The sequence below is a fragment of the Pongo pygmaeus genome, chromosome 5 (genome assembly GCF_028885625.2).
Source record: "Pongo pygmaeus isolate AG05252 chromosome 5, NHGRI_mPonPyg2-v2.0_pri, whole genome shotgun sequence".
Classification (NCBI taxonomy): domain Eukaryota; kingdom Metazoa; phylum Chordata; class Mammalia; order Primates; family Hominidae; genus Pongo; species Pongo pygmaeus.
The window spans coordinates 116210883-116237826 of NC_072378.2; the positions used below are offsets into that span (position 1 = coordinate 116210883).

At 34.7% G+C, this 26944-nt stretch overlaps 2 protein-coding genes and 1 pseudogene across 6 annotated transcripts in view; 1 reads left to right on the top strand and 2 right to left on the bottom strand.

The window, feature by feature from the left end:
• The window catches only part of NT5DC1 (5'-nucleotidase domain containing 1), a 138806-nt gene that overhangs the window by 29806 nt on the left and 82056 nt on the right, over positions 1–26944 (top strand). For 2 of the 4 annotated variants that reach the window (XM_063666521.1, XM_063666520.1), the window contains exon 7: positions 23475–23606. The exons of the other annotated variants lie outside the window; for them this stretch is intronic. In XM_063666521.1, the coding sequence (XP_063522591.1) occupies positions 23475–23606 (132 nt within the window). The remainder of the gene's footprint in view (positions 1–23474; positions 23607–26944) is intronic. 4 annotated transcript variants of the gene reach the window in all.
• COL10A1 (collagen type X alpha 1 chain) overlaps positions 1–26944 on the bottom strand; it is a 95650-nt gene that overhangs the window by 11578 nt on the left and 57128 nt on the right. The window lies entirely within an intron of this gene.
• Positions 6773–7374, bottom strand: LOC129038234 (60S ribosome subunit biogenesis protein NIP7 homolog; annotated as a pseudogene).

Consider the following 26944-nt stretch of genomic DNA (forward strand, 5'->3'; position numbering starts at 1 on the left):
TCCTCTTCCAGTTGGCTCCTGAGTTCTTTTGACCATGATCCCAGTAGTTTTTTTTATAGCTTCTTTCCTTCTAATATTTTATACCTTTCGTGGCCCAGATCTACAATAAGACATTTCTCCACAGACTCTTGGTTTCTTTTGTGGGAAATAGAAACCACAGTCTGAGTGCCTGGATGTCTGGGTCCTAGGGATGCACATTGCTTCTGGGTTGGTCATTCTCTCTAGTGAACAGAGCTAGAAACGTATGCACAGGATGTTCCTTAAATATAAGATATATGATAACTTTTTACTGATGTAGCCAATGCACATTCAGGACCACAGGTGTTTACTTAATGACCTCAATCTTGTATCTGTAGCTCCTTGGTCCCATGCTAAAAACCCCAGTACTCATGCCAGTAATATAGTTATTCATTTGTTCATTCCATGATACTCACAATTTCTCAAAATAAAATATAAATATTCATATCAGAATATTGAAAGAAAATATAAGCCATTTGATTATGTTTGCAATTCTTTTGGTATTTTCACTAGAGCTGCATTACTGTGCTGTAAAGTCATGTGACACAGTTGATTCAATGTGGTAATACTACCCACTCAATTCACTGTTAGGTTTGTTTCATTTTGCTTTCAATTTTTAGGAATGCTCTTTTTAAATTTAATTTGTTTTATACTTTCCTAAAGTACATATGTTTTCTCTGGTGTTCCGATACATGTTTAACAACCAACTTGAGGGTGAAGGAGATGTGTTTGCTGATCTCCATGGTACGGTCAGTTTCCAGACAACCCGATCACAAAATACCTGAACATTCACCAAGAGCCAATATAAGCCAGCTCTAGCAAACATCATATATTTCTGAAGTCAAATTTATAAAACAAGGAATATTCAGAGAAAGGTAGCCTCTGTTACTGACCTATCCACCCTGTGTTTCACCTTCGTTCTATATGTAACTATTTTTAAAACATTGTTTTGATTTATCCTTTTTATTAAAAAATGTATTATTCATTTATATCCCTCCCAACTTCTTAAGTAAATGGCATCACAGTATATACATACTTTATTTTGTAAATGACTCAGTTTTTCTTGACTTGACCTGAAGCTTTATTATAGATAACAGTTTATATTGGAGATCATTGCATAACATTGTGTAAAGATGGTCTGCATTCCTTTTTACAGCTTCATAGTACTCCATTGTATAGATGCACCATAGTTTTTTCAACCATTGCCCTATAGATGGACATCTGTGTTATTTCCTGTCTTTTGCCAATATAAATACTTTTTTTTAACTTTTAAATTCAGGAGTACAAGTGCAGGTTTGTTACATAGGTAAACTTGTGTCATGGGGCTTTATTGTACAGTTTATTTCATCACCCAGGTATTAACCCTAGTACCCATTAGTTATTTTTCCTCATCCTCTTCCTCCTTCTACCCTCCACCCTCTAAAGACCCCAGTGTGTGTTGTTCCCCTCTATGTGTCCATGGTTTCTTATCATTTAGCTCCTACTTATAAGTGAGAACATGCAGTATTTGGTTTTCTGTTCCTGTATTAGTTTGCTAGGGATAATGGCCTCCAGCACCATCTGTGTCCCTGCAAAGGACATTATCTTATTGTTTTTTATGGCTGCATAGTATTCCATGGGGTATATGGAATATACCCCATGCATATAGGCATTTATTGTAACTATCCTCACTACTTCTATAATAGACAAGTTTCGTCAGTGATGGATAGTGCATAAACTAAGAAGACCTGAAGAGATCATAGTGTTGACAAAATTCAGCCCGATGGTGGAATACACGCAAACACATCTATCATTGATGGGTATTTAGGTTGATTCCATGTCTTTAACACAAATACTTTATAGTGAATAACTTGGTGTGTGGGTGTGTGGGTGTATATATAGCCTGAATATCTTTGGGAGAGAGTCATAGAATGGGGATTCATGGCGCTGTTTCCCCTCAGCATCACCAACAGGATATGTTGTTTAGATTTTGTTGAAGTTTTTAATTTTTGTCCACCTTAGAGGTGAAAATTGGAATCTCAGTCTAGTTGTAATTTTCATTCTTCTTACTGAAAGCATGGTTGAGTATCTTTTCATATAGCTTAGACCATTTCTCTAGCCTACTTTTCCTGTACGTGTTCTATAACTTAAACCTCTGTTCTGTGATACAGTTTTCACATATTTTTCCCAGTTTATTTGTCTTTTTAATTTGCTTATGAGTTTTTTTCATGTAAAACTTTATTTTAAGGTACATATGTCTTTATTCAGAATATTATTGTTCTTTCATAGACTCAGCTGTAAGGGGCAGGAAAGTTCATCCACATCAATCATTTTATTTTTCAGACAAGGAAACTAGTTTATTATGCACATCCCCTGGCCTAATGTTTAACTGAGTTACATTTCTGATGTGACAAGCTGTTGGCGAGAGAGCCCACTGAGGGAAAACACCAGCGACTGGACTAATGTGTTCACCCCCTGGTCTGGCAGGATACTGACTTTCCTGTTCTAATCCTTCATCCTTTTAGGGTAGAAATGGGAAAAGTGCCGAGAAGTTTAGTCAGGGCATCTTCCACCACCACCTTGCTGTACCTCATTCCTCTTGAAAAAATTTTAAAAGAACATTCTTAGGTGCCATTATAGAGCCCAGAAGCTAAAAATGATCTATTTGTGTAAATAGTCTAATGTGGTTTAGTGGTTAGATACCTGCTGAGGGTTTGAAAAGAGAAATTCATGCATAAAAACAGGTGTTTATGAAAAACCCCTGAAACGTCAGGTCAGGTCAAGAAAAACTGAGAGTCATTTACAAAGTTTTAACAAGGGCTTTATATTCTGTTTTCCGTTATACACAAATTGCTACATTACTTGAAGAGCTCATAGTTTTCTGCGCTAAGCGCTTAATGACATCACCTGCTTTCCATAGTAACCCAGCTGAGTTAAAAATATAGAATGTCTTGGCCCCTTGACCTAAGATCTTCAAGGATCTTGGCCACCCAATGGGTTCTCAACCATTCACACATGTTAGTTCCTACTCTGTTTACAACTTCAGCTTTCACATGCAGTTTCTGCTAAGTTGGAAGGAGAAATTATAGCAAATTAAAGTGTTAATTAGAGAAGTCACAGGGTAACACTTTTTATTTAGATATCTTTGTTCGTCTGTTTGCTATCATACTTGAGAACAACTCCACAGTCACCATCTATAGTGTACAAAGTAAAGTACTTGTAGGGTACATGAGTATCTGTAGAATATTAAGTACCTATAGGACACCTGAGTACCTGTAGGGTCTGTGTGGCAACACAGACCACCAAGAAACCCATCGTCAAAATGGATACTTATGCAGCTATTTAACTTAATCATATTAACAATGAAAATACATCCCAGTAATGCTGGGCCCTTGTCTGTTTAGCCATTGATCAAATAATTGTGTTACCTCATCCACAGACCTCTTCCCTAACAGTGCAAAGATGCTAAGTGAGTCTTCCTGCCATCCCTGGTTCCTGCCTCTTGCCCACTAGTAATGCTGACCAGATCACCTGGCCTTTTTGCACCCTGGTTTCCTCTTTGCCTGCTTTCTTTCATATTTTAAAGGTAATTGCTATTTAGGAAAAATGTAACAAATAGAAAATAAAATGTATATATTATAGAGATATAATAACAATTAATGGTGTTTTTTCCCCCAGTGATCTTATTAGTGCTGAAATTCTTACATCTTTAATAACTTATGAGTCAAAAATAACTCTTGCCACTTATGATGCTAATCAGGCGAAAGTTTAGACATGCTGTCGTGTTCCCCTACTTTCTCTTAATTTTATGTGTTAGGAACTTTGGAAAGTGAAATGACACATAAGTGGCAAAACAGTGCCTGGGAATGCTCCACAATTGTGATTGGTGATGATGACCGTACTGGTGTCAAAGAGGTAAATATCTCTGTTATTAGACAGTCTTCTCAAATGATTGTCAGACTTTTTCTGACCCTCTGTGTGTACCAGTTGCCAGGTTGGATTCTAGGAATCTGGAGCAGGAGCTACTTCCTGCTGTAGACTCGTGGAGATAAACGCCAGACACCAAAGCCTCTTATGGCCTCTGGCTTCTTTAGTGTCTGTGTGAATCTATCTTCCAAATCATGAAATGGTGTTTTCTTATACTTTATAGTCTTTCCTGAATGTAACTCAAGGACTATGGGTTATTTATTATTGAAATTCCACTCTATACAAGTAGTGCCTGTTATAAGACATAGACCTTATAAATGTTGCTGAATGAAGGAACTAAGAGCGTCAGGACACCAGATTTCCATGTTTATTGAGGTGGATGGTTTGCCTCGTGCTTGCAGATGCCCAGGGATAGGGCCATTTGCATGGTGCTGGTTTGGACCTGAGTCTTCCCAAACCTTTCCTTACCTTAAAATAATAACTTGGAATTCTTGTAGAGGTCCTAGTATTAACAACTTCTTCCCAAAGTAGTTTTCACAAAAGAAAATAACCATGGTTGCTGTTCTAGTAAGTGTGTACCTTAAATTGTTCTACTGGCTGGCTAATAAGTTAGAATTTCAGAGATTTTTCAAAGACAGTTTTTCTGAAAGTAGGCATGGTAGGAGATATAGATGTAAGAGGGTAGGTTCAGGTTGGGCCTGAGATGGAAAGAAAAAGGAGAAGAGCCCAGAATCTTGGGAATTTAGAGAGATTTCTTTAAATATCTCAGAAACCTGAACTATGCAGTTTCAGAGCAACAAATAACTCTTTAGACATAGCTATGCTTCACTTTCCCATTATCTTTTACTCATCTGTACCCCATTTACTTATTGATACATTGATTTATTCAACTCTTCAATGTATTAAAAATATATTATATGCCAGGAAATAAAAATGGGCTCACAGACTACTGATATCATTTATTAATTCTTTCCCTGCTCAACCTACCTGTTAGCATCTTCTCTCTTGAATGGAAATACATATATGACCCTTAAAGGGGGAAGATGTTATTATTTGGGTTGTGAGTATTAGATAAATATTTTAGAACATTCAAGTTTATAAAATGAAAATTTGAGAATTGCATCAATATCATTAAAATACGAATATTAGAGCTGAAAGAGATACTAATCCAAGTAAGTACTATAAAATGATATTTCATTTTTCTTTCTGTAGCATCCATAACCCCCCTTTTTTAATTTAACAACTCCATGTGAGTTCTCTAGATAATATTGGTAGAGCCCTCAGTTCTGCTTGTTATTCAGCAAAGTTATGCTTGGACAAAATTAACTTTTTTCTCATTAAAATCTTAGGTAGTATTCCATTTCATTACTTGATGAACAATATAACTTCTATTACCAAAAGCATTTTGCACAAGCTCTATTTAGTATTTACTCTAGACTCATTGGACTTTAATTCAACTAAAAAACATTTTTTTTTTCCTGATATATATGCTGCTGGCAGTACTCTAAACTGTGGATCAACATACCCATCCCTGGTCATAGTTTCACAAATATTCAGGTTAAAAAAATTTTTTTCCAGCTTTATTGAGCTAGAAGTGATAAATTAGAAGTATATATATTTATGGTATACAATATATTTTCAGATATATATATATATATATATACACACACATACACACACATTGCTAAATGGTTACCACAATCAAGCTAATTAACATATCCATCACATTGGCGAGAACACTTAAGGCCTACTCTTTTAGCATATTTTAAGTATATGATACAGTATCTCTAACTATAGTCACCATGCTGTACATTAGATTTCATGAACTTATTCATCCTACGTAACTGAAACTTTGTGCCACTTGAAAAACATCTCCCTGTGACCCTCCACTCTGCAGCCCTTGGCAGCCACCATTCTACTCCCTGCTTCTATGAATTTTGACTTTTTTAGATTACACATATGAGTGAGATTATGCAGTATTTGTCCTTCTGTGTCTGGTTTATTTCACTTAGCATATTGTCTTCTAGGTTCATCCATGTTGTCAAAAATAGCAGGAGTTTCTTTTTTAAGGCTGAGTAATATTAGATGTTTGTTTGTATGTAAGTAATATGCACACATTTTTTTTTTTAAAGGACAAGGGAGCTGACACCTGTCATTTCCCAGGCACTGTGTTACATGCTTTATAATCATGATTCTTCTAATTCTAATAACCATTCTTAGGTAGATGGTTATAGCTATTTTTTTAAGTTTTGTGGGGTTTTTTTTTAAAAGAAGAAAATGAAGCTTATTAAAGTTGGATGACTCATCCAAGGTCATTTAGCTGGTAGGCGGCAGAACTGGGGTTTGAACCCAAGTTTTTCTTCCACACCACATAACACTTACTATAAATTGCCGTTATTATTTCAGTCAGATTTCATTTGTGAAATCTCAGATGTGACTTACTGTTCTGATATGGCAATATCTATCTTTCATATTAATAAACAGAGAAAAATCCATGTGCTGTTATCATGAGATTGGAAAACAAAGTGTTATCACAGATAACAATAAGCTATTCTTGTCCTTAGTTCCAAAGGTTTGGAATCTGTTACTCAGAACAAGAAGCCCTCAGATTCAGATACAAAACAGAATATTTAGTTACAAACACAAAGATCTGAAACCCCAATTTTGAGCCATTTCTGTACAAGAAGAATCCAGCCTGTGTTTGTCACTGATGGATAGTATATAAACTAAGAAGACCTGAAGAGATCATAGTGTTGACAAAATTCAGCCCGATGGTGGAATACACGCAAACACAGGAAACAAAGCTGGGCCTTTCCACACCACTGTAAGTCCTTGCAGTGACTTCATTTTAAGTCACCGTCTCTTCGTGCTGCACATATTCGTCAGTGTTTGCTTGATGAAATACCACAAATCGGTGGGGTCTCCTTTTCTGCAGTCTTGCGTAGATGTGGCTGCCACCCCAAAACCCAAAGGGATGTCTGCCACCACCACTTCCTGGCCAGGAGAAGTATTTTTCGTGATTTGATTCAGACCAGATTTCAACATATCGTCCCCATATAGGAAGGACTGCTGTGCTCCAGGTTTTATCCACACTTTATACTTGGCATAGGGTGCAGGGTAATCCAGAGCTGTGATGTTCAACTGAAACTTGTAGGTCTTGGTGAATTTTCTGAAGCAGGTCCCAGGGAAATCAGATATTGGTGCCAGCTTCAGAATCTTCTCACTCACGTAGTACACCTGGCCTTTGTGCAGCCGAGAACAGTAGGTGCCATTGAGCCTCTCAGCTGGCAGCTAGAGATTCTTCCTAATGTATTTCACAGTCTTCTCAAACATTACATGGATCTCCTCTTCAGTCAAAGGCTGTGTTTTCCCACTGGGTTGGAACACTGGATCCTCGTGCCTCAGTAGTGGGAAACAAAAGTCCCACATTTTCTTTATCCCTTCAGCCATCAACAGACACTTAGACAAATGCTATTATTTACTGAACCAAGACATCTTTTATAGAATGCATGTGTGCAATATGTACCTGTTTATACGGAAAACCAGTTATCTTTTAGAGTTGTGAGAATCTATTAGAAAATGCCCAGCTTGGCCGGACGCACTGGCTCATGCCTGTAATCCCAGCATTTTGGGAGGCCAAGGCAGGTGAATCACAAGGTAAAGAGTTCGAGACCAGCCTGACCAACATAGTGAAACCCCATCTCTACCAAAAACACAAAATTAGCCGGGCGTGGTGGTGTGCGCCTGTGTAATCCAAGCTATGCCGGAGGCTTGGCAGGAGAATCGCTTGAACCTGGGAGGCAGAGTTTGCAGTGAGCCGAGATCACACCACTGCACTCCCGCCGGGGTGACAGAGTGAGACTCTGCTCAAAAAAAAGAAAAGAAAGAAAATGTCCAGCTCAATAGCTGACATTTTAAGATCTTATGTGCTAGATCTAATTCTAACAACTTTGCATATATTATTTCATTTACTTCTCATAGCAGCCCCGTGAAGTAGGTACTATTATTATTCTCATCTTTAGAGATAAAGAATTTGAGGCCTAGAGGTTAAGCATCCTAGCCAAGATCACCATGGTAAAGTGACTGTTTTCTATGGATATATTTCTTTAGGATTTATGAGAAACAGTATAATTCCGAGAATAGCACTACTTAACTAGGAACTACTATGTTGGCTATTCCTTGTTAAGATTTGTGTGAAAGTGTAATCCCACTACGTCTGCTTTCCAAACCATCTCAAATTGGTGAACACTGTTTTTAATTCTTTACAATTGAAAGAACTATGTTGTTTCATTTCTAAAATGGGCTAGTTCAGAATTTGCTAATTAAAAACAAAGCTAATTGAAAAGCAAATAGTGCGAATGTCAATATATTTGTTTTTATTTTGAAGAAGTGTCAAACATGCTTATTTTTTAGGACATCATGGCCTGTTATAATGATTAAAAGGCAGAATGGTGTGACTAAAAACTTCTCAATGTTTTGGGAGACTTTTGAATTATTACTAATATATGAATCCTTACTAATGGGCTACATGTAGAACTTCATTTTGTAGTATTTATATTTGTATAGAATTGTATATTTAGCATGAGTTAAATATGGCAGGGGAATGCTCTTGATTACAACTATGATATTGAGAGAGTAAGAATAGATAGTGAATATTTTTTCAGTCTTGCTTTTGGTTTGATTTCCCCATAAATCTTGATTTCTCACATTGGTAAGTGTTAGTTTATAATTGCATTATTAGTTTTGTGACCAGTAGGATTTGTATAATTGCAGCAGAGTAAAACTTTTTAAGATTAATTTAGTAAATGATATTTTGATCATACATGACTTAGAAAATGACTGATAAAATAGTGCAACTACAAAAAAAGATGTATTCTTATGATTTATAGCACAACTATTAAAAATACAGAAAAAAGGATAAAGAGTTATTTGGCAAAAATTCTAGTAGAACAATATTGGGGGAAAATGTTAAGAGTTTTGGAGCCCATGGGAAGTAACTGACCTTATCAAAGTGTGGATTTTTTTGGGGGAAAGAAGTCTCTCAGTCTACTAGTAACAATTTGTGGGTAATTAACTTAAAGAATAAATTCTGTGTTATTTGGTACAAATGATGATTAAACTCTTGTGTAGAATTTGGATAATACAATTATTATATTTTGAATAATACAGTCTAAAGCTGACTCCAAAGCAATATTGAGAACAATTGTATTTGAAATCCACCTATTTGTATACTTTTTTTAACTTTCAGTGTCGATACCACAAAATTCTTGTACATTTTAATACACATTGTATACTACAGTGTAATGATACTGAACTGCATTTAAAATGCATTTTACTTGCAGTGTTAATAAGTTTATTGGAATTTTAAAAAACATTTTATAAGACAGTAAAGAGCCCTTCCAGTTTTTAAAATTTGTTTATTTTACTTTATAGCACTTTACGATCTAGTTTTTTGATTTGCAAATTACACATGTGGGTCATGTTGTGAGCTATGGTTCTTTAGATCTTTCTTGTCATGGGAGTAAGGAGAGAAGTAGGAATTTGACAGTTTTTTGCTTAAAAGGCATTATAAATATTAATATTAAGACATCTTCAAGGTGAGGGCCATTTGTATAAAAGTTGTGTCTTTGAGACCTAGTACGGCACTTGAGTCTTCTGTCTCTCATTTTAAAAATAACATTCCATGATTCTCATGATAGTTAGGTCTGATTCACCTTTGTCTTCAGATTGGACTTGTGTTTATTGAGAGTCTTCCCTGTGTCAGATGTTTTGCTTTTCTTATTTGATCCAGAAGAGACTTACGTGATAGATACTACCACTGTTATTTTGTAAGGAAACTGAAGCCCAAGAGGTTAAGGAATTCCACAGGTTCATAAAGCCAGTAGGTGGCAGAGCGGAGAGTTGAATGCCACCCTCCTATGGGCACCAGTTTCAAAGGCTACTTTGGCATTTTTCCACTAGTGCATGCTCTCAGGTATTTTCAAGTATTCCTCTTTTGTTTAATTTCCTTTCATTGTTACCTAAAACCATCAACTTATGCTTATATTCCATCCCTTATAAACTAGCTGAAATGCTGTGGTAGTAGTTACACATCACTTAGCTAATATACTTTCTCAGAGTGGGAGCACCTCCTTTGCTCTTCTGGGCGCGTCACACCTCTCTTTTCTGCCTTACATTGCTGGTTTCCACAGTTTTCAAGAACAGGTACCCATTTTTTTCAATATTTAAAATTGGGAAAACTTTGATACGTGTATAGTATATATCATTCTTTTATGCTAAAGGCGAGGGATATTAATTCAATGAACACATGTATGTGTATCTGCTACCCAGCAAAAGAAACTTAGCACTACCATTCTTTTTGAAACCCCTATGCCATCTCCCTGATGGCATTCCCTGTGTTTCATCATGTAGTTAGTTATGCTGAGTCTCTTATTCCCTCTGTCCTTCTAGAAAGTATACCACTCCACATCCCATCCACAATAATGTTTTTCTTGCATGTTTTTAAATTCTATATTTAAAAGGAATTATACTGTATGTATCTGCTTCTGCAACTTACTTTTTTGCTGTAACATTGTGTTTTTGAGATTTGTGCATACTGATGTGTGGGGCTGTTTATTCATTTTTCACTCCTCTGTAGTTTACAATGGTGTGAGTTTATCAGAATTTTTTTTATCTGTGATGGATATTTAGCTATCCAAAATAATACTGCTCTGAACATTCTTGTACATGTTTCCTGGCTACATGCAAAAAAATCTTTCTAGGAAGTATACCTAGGAGTGGTATATTAACTATGTATATTTTTCTGCTTCACTGGCTAATTCCAAATTATTTTCTAAATTGTTTCATGTGTTTACCAGCAGGGCATAAGGGTACACCCACTTGGTATCATCTAAACTTTGAGGTTTGCCAGCCAGTAGTTGTAAAATGCTGTCTCATTTTATTTTATTTGTATGATACTGATTCGAATGATGGTGAGCATATTTTTATATGTTGATTGGCCATTTGTGTTTACTCCTCTCTCAAATACCTGTTTGTACCTTTGCCTACTTTTTATCAGATTTTTTTTTTTTTTTGTGGTGGTGGTTTTTTTGGTATTCTTACATATTTTGGATATTTATTTTCATTAGTTATATGTGTTGTAGATATTTTCTTTCAGTTTGTGACATGTTCACTCTCTCTAGGGCATCTTATGTGTTATATGCAGCTATCGTCTATCTAAGAAAGACACCACTGTTTAAAATAATTCATTGAGATTCAATAAATTACTTATATTGTTCTTTTCCCAACTTTCCAGTGGGACTCCAAGTCATTGTATATTCAAGAAGAAACTTGGCACCCTTGTGAATCATGGTAGAGAATGTTTCATTAATTTTTTTTTTTTGATGACCTTCCTTTCTCTAATGAAGTTAGGTGACCATTCTTTTTATAGAATTTCTGATTCTAGGTTTACTTGCAAAGGTTCTGTGTTAATAATCATTAACGGAAGTTTATATTCAACATTTGAATTCAAGAAAAAGTTACTTTGCTTCTTATGTGATAATAACTAGTACCACATTTTCTTTTTTTTTTCTTTGGTGTCCAACAGGAGAATGTTTCCAGTTGAGGATTATGATAAGCATTTAATTACTGAAAATCCTTACATAGAGTCTTATTTCAGTAAAATTTTCTGCCAAAAAAACCAAAAACACACACACTGTAAATGTGAGATGTCCTAGTCTAGAAAATATATAGGAATTCCTGTTTCAGGAAAATTTTGACAAAGTTACTTAGATGAAAACTCAAAAAAAAGGTTTGTTACTTCTCAGTTTCATTTAATAGCTGATTTGTATGTGATAACAAATGGAATTGATATTAGGATCTTATTCCTTTGATATTTACAAAACTACTTTTTTGTAGGAATTAAATGGATACTCTTTCTAAAATATGAAACTAATATTAGTATAGTTCACAGTTGTTCCATTTTATTTTTCAGAATTTGTGGGACCAAATTTAGTAATTTAATTGTAAAAGACAAAACACCATAAACTATTTGATTAAATTCTATTTTTGCTTTTTTTTTTTAACTTAAAAAAGTTGTTATTTGGCATATACTTAGGAAAAGGTAGTAGAGATTTCAAGTTGGAAAAAAAATTAGTGACATAAAAACCACATATACTCAAACTTGAAAGCACCTCTTTCAGGTTTCATTTTTTACATTTAATTATTTTATATATCATCAATGCTAGTTCTACTCTTAAATTCATGTTTCACTTCTAAAACATGTTAAATGAATTTATAAACTTCTGATTATTTGGTTGAAATTTGTTAGCATCTGAAAATAAACATATACAGGAAAATAAGATACTTAATTTATAGTGTGTGGTAAAAACTGTGTTTTTTCCTTAGAGTCAGGAATGTCTTCAGCGAGCTGGGCATCTTGATAGAATAATAGGTTAAAGCGGTCAATGGCAGTGGCTGAGATAAGCAGGAAGCAGTGAAATACATTAATAGTGTTCTTCCAACCTTGAAAAATAGAATTTGGCACTGCTTGTTTCTTTTTGTTTCTTGTGAACTGTCTGGTTCAGACTGAAGATGTAAGGTTCTGTATTTATCAGTTCTAAAAGTTATTTTCGTGTTCTAATGCCTTCATTACATCTGTCCCAGTTTCTTCACATATATGTCAAGTCTGAATACGTGGAAATCAAGCAAATTCCAAAGCAAAATCCAAAAGTCTGGATTAACAATTCTCTGTGTTTCATGGTGGGAAAATTTGATGGATAAAATTATAGACATTATGGTTTATGTCTTATTTGGAAGAAGACTATGGTTCTGTCCTTTTGCTGTTACTAGGAAATTCCTGGAGATAGGATTTTGTTATTTTGAATAATATTTAGAAATAATATTAAAATGCCTGATAAATTTGCCTCTGGCATAGATAAACACTAAAGGAATTTTAAGAAACATAGATAATATTAAAAGAGATAGTAGTACATTTTCCCACCTCTTTTGTTTTTGTTTTTATTTTTGAGACGGAGTCTTGCTCTGTCGCCAGACTGGAGTGCAGTGGCGTGATTTCGGCTCACTGCAACCTCCGACTCCCAGGTTCAAGCGATTCTCCTGCCTCAGCCTCTCAAGTAGCTGGGACTATAGGCACACACCACCACACCCAGCTAATTTTTTTTGTATCTTTAGTAGAGACGGGGTTTCACCATGTTGGCCAGGATGGTCCTGATCTCTTAACCTTGTGATCCGCCCGCCTGAGCCTCCCAAATTGCTGGGATTACAGGCTGGAGCCACCGCGCCCGGCCTTTCCCACCTCTTTAATTGTTTTTGTTCAGATTGAATTCGTTCTACTACTTAAAATTTTTTTTAGTACTATGAAAACTTCCAAGTCACACTGTCATTGTTAGCTATAGTTAAGGAATGAGAGTGTGTCATTTTTTTATTGCTGTGAATTTAATATTTTGTTGCATTACACTTTTTTTTTTGCATTTTGGGTGTTTGCTATATAATTTTAAAGATAAGTGATTGTTTTATGGATAAGCCTGGGAAGTAAGTTATTCAGTCAACAAAATTAGCTGTAGTAATTCATTTTATTATAATCAAATCAAGAAAAATTAGAACTATCATTTATTGCAACATTGTCAAGTTTGTAGTAGTGTTTGGTTGTGTTGTGTTTTCTCTGTTAGATTTTAATCTGTAACAATTAGCAAAATATTGATAATGCTTTATAATAAAGAACAGATGTGAGTAGAATGTCTTAAACCTTTTTATAACTTGAGAAAAAACTTAGAAAGATTAGGAGCTTTATCATTATGATTTTTCACACTCATTGCCAAATAAATACTATTATTTATATTTTTATGATGAGGATATTCAGAGTTCATGTATTGGTGGTGTCGGGTATTCTGCAGTCAGATATTTGGATAACCTGGGCATTTGTGTAATTGGAATCCTTTTTATAACAGACAGTATGAAAACAAACATATTCTTCTTACAACATTAAAATGTAAAAGGAGGCCGGGCGTGGTGGCTCACACCTGTATCCCAGCACTTTGGGAGGCCGAGGCGGGCGGATCATCAGGTCAGGAGATCAAGACCATCCTGGCCAACATGGTGAAACCCCGTCTCTACTAAAATACAAAAAATTAGCTGGGCGTGGTGGTGCACGCCTGTAGTCCCAGCTACTTGGGAGACTGAGGCAGGGGAATCTCTTGAACCCAGGGGGCAGAGGTTGCAGTGAGCTGAGATTGTGCCACTGCACTCCAGCCTGATGACAGAGAGAGACTCCATCTCAAAAAAAAAAAAAAAAAAAGTGTAAAAGGAGAACACCAACTTTCATTCACATATACTGAGTTGTTAACTCTATTAAATTTGCTTTTCCTGGTTTTCTATATTACTTTAAATATATGACTCTAAGTTTAGAATTCAAATATTTGGGTGTATTTAAATTAACCTTGATTTTTAATGAGTTAGTAAACGGACTCTTAGAGTTTATTTGTAATCCACACCAGACTTTGGGAAAACTGTTTGTTAGACTTCACACCAGTAACATATTCCCTAAGGGGACTGGGTGTGATAGCAGGAAGTAAACCGGGAGTGGTGAGCCAATGGTATTTGTTCCTGACAACTTTGAGCTAGTTCAGGACATCCCAGCCACAAATATGCGTGATAGGAGAATGAGAGCTCTGTTTGGCACGTAGTTCAAAAACAGACATTTTCAAACAAGGGATCTTAGGTTAATGACATTGAAAGTTACTGGATTTGTTCTAAAATGTGCTAGTTGCCAGCAGTGAAGAAGTGATCTGAGGGAAAAGGGCTCAATTAGAGAATGTATTATGTACCGATTATAGATTTGATTCATACTTCAGACTGATACATGAGAAATGGAATGCCTCTTAAATCTAATATATGAGCAAAGTTATAGGACATAAGAACTTCTAGTTTCTGTCTTGAAGCATTATAATAGATTGAAAGCTTCTTGAAACTCTCCTCCTCACTCTGCAGTGAGAAGCTGGACAGTTGTCCTCAACAGAGGACAACTGATAACTGCTTACTATTAAATGTCCCCAAAAGAATTTGTTTAGAAAGGTGAGATATGATAAAAAGAATGGGCAACAAAGTGTTTCCCTTATCATATGTTTTGTCAGATCATAAGATCTGAGTTCAGTAACTCTATGAAAGGCTAAAAAAAAACATTAAATTGATGGTAAGAAGAAATGCTGATTTTCAAAATGCAAAACTTTTTCTCTTCTTCATTATCTCTTAGTAAGAAGATTGGCCACATCCTTGCTTCAGGATATATCTACAAGTTTCATACTTATTTAAGAGATTAAAATGGGTCCTATGTTATTTCATTAGAAGTCCTGTCCTGTTATTGTCATCTTATTATTCTTGAGATTGTTTTCTCTTCACCTCTTACCTAATATTTGTTTATTTACCAATGTTACATAATCTACTCTTAACATTTTAGAGTTTTCTTTAAAGTATCCCCAGTGATCTGAAAATCAAATTTGTATCTTCCATCCTATAAAATAAAAAATAGTTTGTTTCATTTTTTGAATTTATTGTTCATTTCCAGATACTTACAAATTCATTTTTTTATTTAGTTTTTACTTACTATTTTATTTTTAGCAGTAATTTAGCTCAAAATTGTAAACTAATGAAACCAAATTTTTGATACTTTCTGAACTTGTTTTAACATTTATGTGAGGGTATTTGAGAGCAGCAAACACCCATTTTGTCTTTGGTAACTATTCCAATTTGATATGCAGTGTAGTGTTTATACAGAGCACTGTGCCAGGCAGAAATCTTCCCTTACTTACTTCTGGAGAGAGGGCACCACAGGAGTAAAAGGATGGCCTCCTCGTTTTCCCATCACAGTTAACATATGCATGGTTACCAGCCATATGTCCCACAGCCTGACTTGTTGATTATGGTTACAATTAATACTGATGAAAAAAACTCATGCTTTGTGTGGTGGGTGTGGTGGGCAGTTTGAGGCAGGGAGAGTCCCTGGGGATATGATAAAGGAATATAGATAACCTGAAATTTAAGTCCAGTGTGGTTAAAAGGGAATCAAGCAAATAAAAAGTTATCTAGGCTTCAGGACAAAGGTGGCTATGTACTTTTTGAGTAGGTGGCATCAACCTGTGATTTTTAGACAGCTTGCTAAATAGACTTTATCATGCTTTGACCTCCCAACTTCAGATAAAAGGGGTAAGAAGGAATTTCTCAGAAGCTCCATGACAATAAGTAAATAATTGGAGTTGCTTTACTCAAAATGGGGGAAAGAAATCCCTTTGGATTAAAGCCAGAGAAATTCTTAGCTGGCCACTTGGAACTTTCTCTTTAACAAAAGAAAGTATGTGCCAGGGGGAAGAGAAGCTTAAATAAATTATTGTTAAATGAATTAAATAGGAATAAATCTAGGGGAAATACTTTATCTGTATCTTACAGTTTCCTATAGTTATAACTTATGTTTCTTAAACTTCAATATGCTATAAATCTTTTTGATCTACAGTGTTTAAGTGTCATGGTATTCAAACTGAATAGAAAGTTCAGAAATAGACCCAAAAAGACTGGGAAATTTAATGTATGGAAAAGATAGCATTTCAGATCAGTGGAAGACAGATTATTCAATAAGTGGTGTTTGGCCTATGGATAGCCATCTGAAAAAATACAGTTGTGCCCTATCTCACACCTAATACCTAAATAAATTCCACAGAGATCAAAGGTCTATGGATTAAAAAATAAATTATAAAACTACCCATAGAAAATGTAGGGGAATATTTTATATATGTATAAAATATATATATATTTTTTAATGATGTAGTCAGAAAGCCTTTGAAGTACGACCTCAAACCCAGAACTATAAAAGAAAAGATGTATGAATCTGACAATATTAAAAGAAAACTGCATATAAAGAAAAATACAAGTAAAGTTAAAGATAAATGACAAACTGGGACCAGGCATGGTGGCTCACACCTGTAATCCTAGCACTTTGGGAGGCCAAGGTGGGCAGATCACCTTGAGGTCAGGTGTTTGAGATCAGCCTGGCCAACATGGTGAAATCCCAACTCTACTAAAAATACAAAAATTAGCTGGGCGTGGTGGCATGTGCCTGTAATCCCACCTACTTGGGAGTCTAAGGCAGGGAAATTGCTTGAACCCGGGAGGCAGAGGTTGCAGTGAACTGAGATCCTGCCATTGCACTCCAACCTGGGCAACAGAGCAAGACTACATCTCAAAAAAGAAAAATAAAATAAAAAGGTAAATGACAAACCGGGAGAAAAATTTCCAACTCATGTAATAGAGCTAATAGTCTTAATATATAAAAAGTTATAAAAAGTTTATTTTAAAAAGTATTTAAAGCAAAACAATAACCCAGTTGAATAATGGATAAAGAATTATAAATGGCCTTAAACCTATGCAAAGATGTAGTTTTATTTGTAATGAGAAATTGCAAATAGAAACTGTTACAAGACTTTATATAAACTTTAAAAATATTAAATGCACATTCACCCAAGAATTAGATCTCTAAGAATTTATATTACAGATACAGTTGCATGTGTGCAAATGATGTATATACAGGGTTATTGATTATACCATTGTTTGTAATAGCAGAAGAAGGAACTGCTCAAATATTCATTCATAAGAACTAGCTACATTAGCAGTCATTAAAAAGGTGGAGGCAGGCATGGGAATCACTTGAACCTGGGAGGCGGAGATTGCAGGGAGCCGAGATCGCGCCACTGCACTCCAGCCTGGCGACACAGCGAGACTCTGTCTCAAAAAAAAAAAAAAAAAAAAAAAAAAAAAAAAAAAAAAAGTGGAGGCACCTTGTTGTGGACTATGAAAAGACATCCAGAATATATTTAGTAGAAAAAGAAGTGTATAGAATAGAGTAGATGGTATACAGCATTTGTGTAAAATACATAATTGATATGTATGTAACACAGAATATCTCATATTCCTTGTATAAGGATAGACAAACTAGTACGAGTGCTTGCATCTTGAGAGGCAAATTGAGCAAGTTGGGGACAGGGGTGGGAGGGAGACTTATTTTTCATTGTATGCCAGCCTTTACATTTTGAATGTTGTACCAAGCATTATCTATTCCAAAACACTTCATATTTTTAAAAATCCTTACAAAAAGACAAAAAGCAAAATAGAAAATATTGTAGCATTTGTTTTCATTGCAGTTTACCATACATGCCGTCCAAAGATTGTCTACTTTTTGGAGCATTTGAATACAGTGATAGGCAACTGTGATCCTAAAATTATAGTTAATTTATATTCCTTTGCTGGTACTACCCAATCTTGCAATGCCTTAGGATCATCATTATGGATGTTGATTTTCGTTGTACTCAGAATGCGAACGTGTTAATTAAGTATTACTATGATAACAGTTTATTATATGTATTTTTTTAGAACATCAGTTTTTTTTTGGTTAAGAAATGACTAAAAGTTGGATGGTTTATATAACAACATCATTAATAACTAAAATGGTTTTTTGAGAAATTTTTTGTCTTTCTCCATGAGAGATAAGTAATTGAGCAAAATACTGTTTATTATTCAGATATATGTGAGTGTACTGACTTTTTAAACCCATATTTTGAGTGGGTTACAGGTAGTCATTTCTATAAGTCAAAAGTAAAGCGTAACAGGGAAAATAAGGGTCTAGCCAAAGAAATATTTTTAAAATATGTGTATTACATGATACCAATTTATAAGTTACAGCTTATTCCAAGAAGCCAGTCTTTTGTTTTTAATCTCTAGAAATATACTGAACATTTAAGTGATGAGAATTGACCATTCTTTGTAGACTTTCCTTGATGTTTGGATTTTTAGCCCATTCCATGTGTTTTTAAAATTTTCTTTCTTTACTATAAGACAGGTGCATAATCCATGGATAAATTCAAGTGGACAGTAAGTCAACAAAGTTCTCAAAATATATTTTGCCTGGCAGGACATTTTGGAGTAATTATACATTTGGTTCAGAATTTGAAGGTGTGGATGATATTATTAGCTGTTTGACACAATTTAATTTACTAGATGACTTCCAAAATTTTAAATTAAGAATTTTTAAAATAATAGCTTAAGTATATGTTTTCATCACTGCAAAATTTCAGAATATTATAAGCCATTTCTATATACTAACTTATTCTTCCAGTACGTATGACAGGAAATCAAATAGACAGTGTGTCTTTACCAGACTGACTCTGCATTTTTAGGATTATGATCTTCTAAATTATTTCCCTGCCAGTACTAAGAGAACACTAACCTATTCAAAGGCTACTTTAGTAGGGTAAATAACTCGAGTCTGAGACAGAGCTTTCAAAACAGAATGGTATTTGAATAGTGAAGTACATAACACTTTTAACAAAGGTGAACCAAAGGATGACTGTCGAAAGGGTATCTAGACTTTACTGGAGAAATTGTTTTTCCAAAAGAGCCCAAATGCCTGGTGGAGACACTGAATTAAAAAGGCAATATTTGAACTTAGTGTTGATGCACCAAATCAATTTAGAGATTGGGGTAGAACTTTTGAATCTGGAATTTCCATGTAAAATAAGCGGTGAAAGAGTTGTGAAATCAGACAGCTTAAAGATTCAAGTAGAAATCTTTTTAACGAGTCTGCCTTCTTTAGAGGTGAGGAAATTGAGATAAGGAATTTGATTTGCACAATGAACCAGCATTAGGACTTAATGGCTTTTTATCTAAAGGGTAGTGTTCCCCCATTCACAGGTAGGTTAAGGTTGAAAGTGTTGCTACATTGGTGTACCTTCATTCCCTATGATGTCTCCCTTTGACATCTGCCCCCCAAAGTACTGTTGAGGAGCTGAGAGAAGGCTTGTGGGCCATAAGTGTTGAAGCTGAGAGAATAGGAGCTAGATCATGTTGTTTTGTAGGCCCTGATAAAAAGTCGAGTCTTTGACAAGGGCAATGAGAGGCCAAGTCTTGAAGGATTTTTACAGAAGAGTGACCAATTAGATGTATGTTTTTAAAACATTACTATGGCTCTCATATGGAGAGCATGCTGAGGGAGCCCATGGCCACTGAGAGATCAGTTAAGAAAATTTTTTTTTTAATTTTTATTTTTAATTATTATTTTTTCAGATGAAGTCTTGCTCTGTCACCCAGGAAGGAATGCAGTGGCACTGTCTTGGCTCACTGCAACCTCCACCTCCCAGGTTCAAGCAATTCTCCTGCCTCAACCTCTCAAGTAGCTGGGGCTACAGGTGCCCGCCACCACACCCAACTAATTTTTCTGTTTTTAATAGAGACAGTGTTTCACCATGTTGGCCAGGCTGGTCTCGTACGTGTGACCTCAAGTGCTCCACCTGCCTCGGCCTCCCAAAGCACTGGGATTACAGGCGTGAGCCACTGTACCTGGCCTTGAAAATGGTGTTTTGAATTAGAATGGGGCAGTGGAAATAGAAGTCCCTGGACAAGAGTGAGTTTTAGGTACTTTACCTAACTTTTAGAGATTGGAGCATTAGTCTAGCAGTATTTTTGTAAGCTAGTTTTTATTTGATGTTGCTTGCTATTATTGCTGTCTGTCATATAAGATTGTAATCTAATAAAATATCTGAAGGTAAGGAAGCTGGAGAACCTTGGAGTCTTATATATCTAGTGAATATCAAATGTGAATTTGAGAATGTCACATCAAATTTTGTGTAATAAATACATTGTTCATATTTAACCATTACATAGGTTGATTTTAGGTACTATGATTGACATTTAAATTTTGTAAGTAAAACATGGTAGATTGTATATTTTATGATTTTTTGACAGGTAAGTGAATAAGATGACATTAACAACTCTTTGTGGCATTTAAAATGTTATCTCATTGATAGAAATCTTGACATCTCTGAGTTTTTATATTTTTGTGAATTTGCTCAGGGATTAGAATTTGCAGCTCCTAATTGCAATTTGTATCACCTGCTCAGCCTTCTTTTTGCTTCTGGGCAGCTATCCAGCCCATATTCCTTCCAGCTTCAGTGCCTGCACCATCACTTATAAAATCCCATCTTCCAAACCCCCACATTTTAAGGACTCTGAGATCAGAATATGTGGGCCTGTGATGAGCATGTCAGCCAACTTTGATAACATTCATACATGCAAGTGCATTTTTACTCTACATATTTTTCTTGACTAATTTTTTCTCAAAATTGTACACGGAGAAAGATACTTTGTTTTCAACTCATATTGTTTTTGGTTTCTACCCTCTAAGTGATTATACAGTTAAAAGACATTTATAGAGTAAAATTTTATCTATCCATTTATTTATTTACTTGAAACACATTGAGCACTTATATGCTGCTCCTTGTTTAAATTTGTTAATATAAAACTATTAAGTAATGTATATATGTGGCCTGTTGGTATGCTTTTAAAATTCACAGTGTTATCTAGAGAATGCAGTACATGCAAATAATGGCAAATCTGGTATTGGATTTAGGGTTACATTTATAGATAATATGTTAGAAACCATTATTTTATATTTCTCTTTCCCACTTATAATGAGAATTAAGTATGTTCATTTTAGCTTTTCTATAATAAATACCAGCTTAGTGTACCACAGTAAATAAACTTTTTTTTTTAAAAAAGCAGCAACAAGAGAATACTTCACTGTACTCTTTTCTTGGTTTATTGAGATATTAATAAACTGATAGTTTTGTCTCATCAAATATTCTTTTCTTCTGAAACACTGATGCATTTATTTTGGCTTCTGAAGTTTTATAAGAACATGTTATTTGGGGAGTATTGATGCCAACTTTATTGAAAACACTTATTTTACTAAGCTAATTCTGTTGACTAAGATGCAGGATTATAGTAACCTGGTTGATTCCGCTACACTCTTCCTTACAAAGCAGAAGGTGAAATGGAAATTTTGGAGGAGGTGGAGTGAGATTTGTATGTCACAATCTATTTTAACAGGATACAGTGCCTTCATTTTCATTATACTTTCAGTATAGTTGACTTCTTAAACTAGTTTGAAGATTTGGAATTTGAAATGAGAATATATGATTAGAAAATACAGGAGCTGTGCATTTAATTTTTTTCATTTAATAATGATTAAGGTTTTAACATCTTAAAGGTGCACACAACAGTTGATTCTTCAATTTATTGTACCATTTAATTCCCATTCCTTTCTTTCTGGCCTCTGCTTTTCACCATGAGGTAGATTCCCTTGCCTCTTGTTTCAAAAATAAGAACAAAAAATTAGAAAACAACTTTTGAACTCCTGTGTCCTCTAGCTTTAAACTCATCTATTATGGTGATTATCTACCCCAGCGTGACAGAGAATGAGGCACCATGCTCTCTCCAAGGCAGTACTGGATTTATTCCCCTCTATCTCACATGGGACTTTCATCCTCTGTCCTTTCTTTACCAGGTCTTTATTTAACCCCTTAACATAATGAAGACTTTGAATGCTATAAAACAAAAAGAGAACCCTTCTTCAGCCCTACTGTATCTTCTCTTCTCCTCTTTTCCTCCATCTTTTTACAGCCATACTTCTTGATTAGAATGTTCCATACTTTTCTGTTTCCTTTTACAACTCTAATACAGTTCTTGGCACCATGCCATTGTTCTTGATAAGGTCAACCAGAAAACCAAATTGCTATATCCAATTATCTATTTTCTGTAGTTATATTGCCTCTGAGTTCTTGATTGTGCTCTATGACGTCACCAGAGAAAAGGAAAAGTAAATTTAAATAACCTCTAATCCTTCTCCATACTGCTGTCTTATTTTTATAGTATAATAAAATACAGAGGAATGATTGCTTTATACTTTACCACTAGATGGCTGAACTACATTGTTTTTTGAAAAGAAGTAAAATCTTAATCACTTGAGGTAGGCTAATGTATAACATTTAATAAAATCCCTGATATATTATTGTAAAAATATATACACACAAATATATGTATATACATACATATTCACACATACTACAAATATACAACATAATTTTTGAGTAGGGTTAATTAGAATTAAGAATTTTTTTAAATCATAAAACTTATAACCTTGTCTGATTTTAGCTCTATTTATAAGATATGTTATATAAGACACATAAAAGATCAGAGTATTTTCACATCATGTTCTTACACAGACTGCCCATAAACAGCTCTAAAAGTTTCACAAACATCTTGAGGGTGAATTTAGCTCGATTTTAGATCTAATATCTGTTGTCAGATGATACATTCAGTTATCTTTAAGCATAGTGTTTTATAGAGTCTCTATTCCACTGGAGTTCAAAATAATAGAAGATAATATGCCATTTATTCATTTAAATTTTTAGTTGTAAACATTTTATTCTAATTTTTAAGTCTCCTTGAGTCAAGGATTGGTCATAAGTACCTCTATTAGGTACTTAGTTAGGCTTCAGGAATATAGTTATCTCTATTAGGTACCTAGTTAGGCTTCAGAAATAGAAAAGTTACATATAAAATTGCCATTGTTGTCAAAAACAGTCAAATATTGGCAGTTTCACTGGCAACAGACAGTTGGAGTTCAGTCTAATAACTTTCTTACTGGTTTAGTCATATTCATTTTTATGTTTTAGGCAATGATATGAATAGTCTTGTGGGACTAAGTTTTGATAAACTGAAGTATTGTTTCCTTACCTTCTCTGCGGATTTTATTGAAGATACATGTACAGAAATGCAATTTGGCAAAATAAGCATCAAAAGGAAAAGTAAGTCTTACTACGTGCCAAAATATTTTTCAAGTACCATTGCAGCGTAAAGCTGTATGTATTGCATTTGGAAAATGCGTGGTTCATCTTTGAAAATAGAATGTACAATACATGCCTAAAGGGAAGATTTTTTTTTTTTTTTTTTGAGACAGAGTCTGGTGATGGGCTAATTGAAGTGATTGACCAAAGAGATGTTAAAACATGGCTCTCAAATCAGCATTGATTTGTAGTGTACTTTTTCTCCCTCAGAATAGCAATAAGAGTCTAATTGATATTACTTTTGGCTATTTTAGTTGTAGTGTTAACACTTAATTAAAATGTGTGAAATTTAAAAATAGTTGGTAAATATGTTCAATATTTTAACAAAACAGCAACATATCTGGAGTAGTGTTTTGTCTAGATTAAAAGATGCTGTCACTGAGGCCAGGATTTCTTTCTGTTCCTGTATCCTAACACCGTCCATGGTCACCCAGTTTCCCCTCAGAAGGAGACATGGTTATTACTTGTTTTCTTACCTGGCCTCTGACAACAGATTCACCCAAACACATTATACTCCTTGCTACAGGTGATAATGTTCCTGCTCTGTGATTTTTATGTTAACCTTATTTTAAGTCTTCCAACAAATGCTGATGAAAAAAAAATACACAAAACTTTGTATTTGCTTTTTTAAAAAATGCTGGAACAGTGAGGTGGTGTTTAAAACAGTTTGAAAGTACACTGTTCATGGTGTTTATTTGGTAAACTTACAGGTTAATTTAATTATGAAAGGGAGAGGTTCTCCCTGAGAAATATTTGGATGGTTTTGATGATGGAATTAAATAATTTCTCATTCATTCTATTTTATTTCACTCATCAAACTAAAAACAAAGCACCGTTTGATTTGTTTATGCCTCAGGATTAATAACTCTTAGCAGAGGCATCTTGTTACTTTCTTTGACTTGCCTATGATGCCTTGTAGGTGAGCAAAAATAATGAATTGTTTTAATATCATTTTTCTTCATAAAATAAAAACAAAAAAACATCATTTAGGAGTTTAAAAAAAAAACCATAAACAACCATATACAACCACATTGTTCTTTCTGTTTAACTTTTACTCCCTGTGCTGATTTGAAATGAGGCTGGTATAACAGAATAGAACTTTGGTTTGACAGGGAGTATACAGACTTTACATTAGGCTGGCACACAAGTAATTGCGGTTTTTGCCATGACTTTCAATGGCAAAGTATGTGGCTGAGTATGATATGGCCTTGAAGTATTTCTACATTTGGATTAGTTAAGGTTACAAATAGTTTGCATGGGTTTAGTGCTTATAAGCATTGTTAGACAACTGTCATGATGGTTACATGTTATATAGTTTCCTAATGTCTCCAAACTGCTCCAGATATCTGGGATAATCTGAGAAAAATAATAATCTTTCTTATTATTAATGACCAATTCATTTAGCACTTTATAGTAGTGGTTTTTATTTTTTGGTTTTTGTCACTCGCCAACACAAACATCTCTTTTGGAATTCAGTGGCCACTTTCTGGGTGCTCTAGAGGACCATTGTGAATTAACGTGGCCTAAAATCATATTTTAAGAATATCATGTAATACGTACTGAATCCAGTTTAAGAAGTTTGTCTAAAGCAAACAATCTAAACAATTTAAAATGACTTTGAATCGATCCAAAATCACATGTATATTTACCTATCAGTATTCTGCACGTCAATGAAATTACATATGAGTGAGGTTACTCCATTACAACATAGGTTGTAAAAGCAAAAGATTAGAAGCAAGGCTGGTATCCATCTAAAGGGCACTGGGTGAATAAACAACACTGCATTTACACAAAGAAATAATGTACTTCTCCTTAAAAAAAAAAAGAGGGAGGAAGTTCTGTGTGTACTGAAATGGAAACATTTCCAGGATATGTTTTTTAAAGAGCAGATACAGAGCTTATACATTTTATGCTATCTTTTATATAAATGGAAGTGGAGGTGGATAGGTAAGTGTTTATACAAAGAAACAATGGGAGAATTTACAAGAGACAAATGTATTCAATTACCTAAAGGCTTTAGGGTTGGGAATAGGCTAGAAAAAAATTACATCGACTTGAATCAAGTTGAAGAGTAGCTTTTATCTCCTGTAATAAAATATTATGATAGTGACAAATATACTTTCCTAATCATGCCATCACTTAAAAATCTTGAAGTTATGTAAAGGTCAATAATATATATTTTCTTTGAAAGCATATATTCAGTCTGCTGTTCCCCATCATCTTTTATTTTGGGGAGGAATAAGTAAAATATTTGCCATTTGTCTCCTGTTTTCTTGTGTTTGCTCTTCACTTTCTGTAGTTTTTTCCTCCTCTGCACCCATTTCTCTAATTTTCTGGCAAAACTAATGAACTTTGTTTTTAGAGTTAAAAAAATTTTTTTTAGGTTGTAGATCTCATTCAACTAGTTGTGTTTTATTTATTAGTTAGTTTGTTGGTTTAATACTATGTAGGCACTTCGGGGTGGAAAAATATGTGTTCCATTATCTTTGCTTTCACTTAGCTTATTATAGTCTGCCTCATAAGGGGTTACTATGCTGTGTATAGTGCAAAGTATAAAGGAATATGTCTTAAAGAAGACATGGGCAAAGTAAGGGAAGAGGAGACTGATTACCTGTGCTAATTGCAGATATATGAAAGAGAGCATAAGGAAGTCTTCGTGGAGGCAAATGGTAATTTAGAGTTGCCTTGAAAAATGACTTTGGTCATGTAGAGATAGGGGAGAGAAGTCAGATGGAATGACACTGCAGATATTCTTATTGTACTTTCATAATATTTGCTTTTAAATTTCAGCATATCTTGAATAAGAAGTACACTTAAGAGTAATATCCAAGATATATATGGATATGAAGAAAGTAGAGATCAGATAGCAATAACTTTGTGCTTCACGTCCTCTCCCCAGGCCACTCCATGGCCCCATTACATCACAACTCTTGCCACAACCCCTTTTGTTCTCCTCAGGAGCCCAGCTTGTGTAAGTAGCCCCTGGTGCATTGACCAGCCACTCACTCCCTGGCAAGAAGGCCTGCTGCATTTTCCTCATCATAGCTTGTTTATTTGGATATTTATTTCTCTTTTCCTAAGTATGTTCACTTCATAGCACTGCCTCCCTTCCACCAAATAGACATGGAGGGGAGGAGACCAGGTCTTGGGCTGCAATTACTTGGATTATTTGGGTATGAGAATATGGAAAACAAAGCAAAACTAACCTTTGGTAATATGTGTTTCCCAGATATTTGCCCCTTTTCCCTCTACCTCATGTTGTCATTATTAATTTGGTTTAAAAATGAGGATTCCCCCCA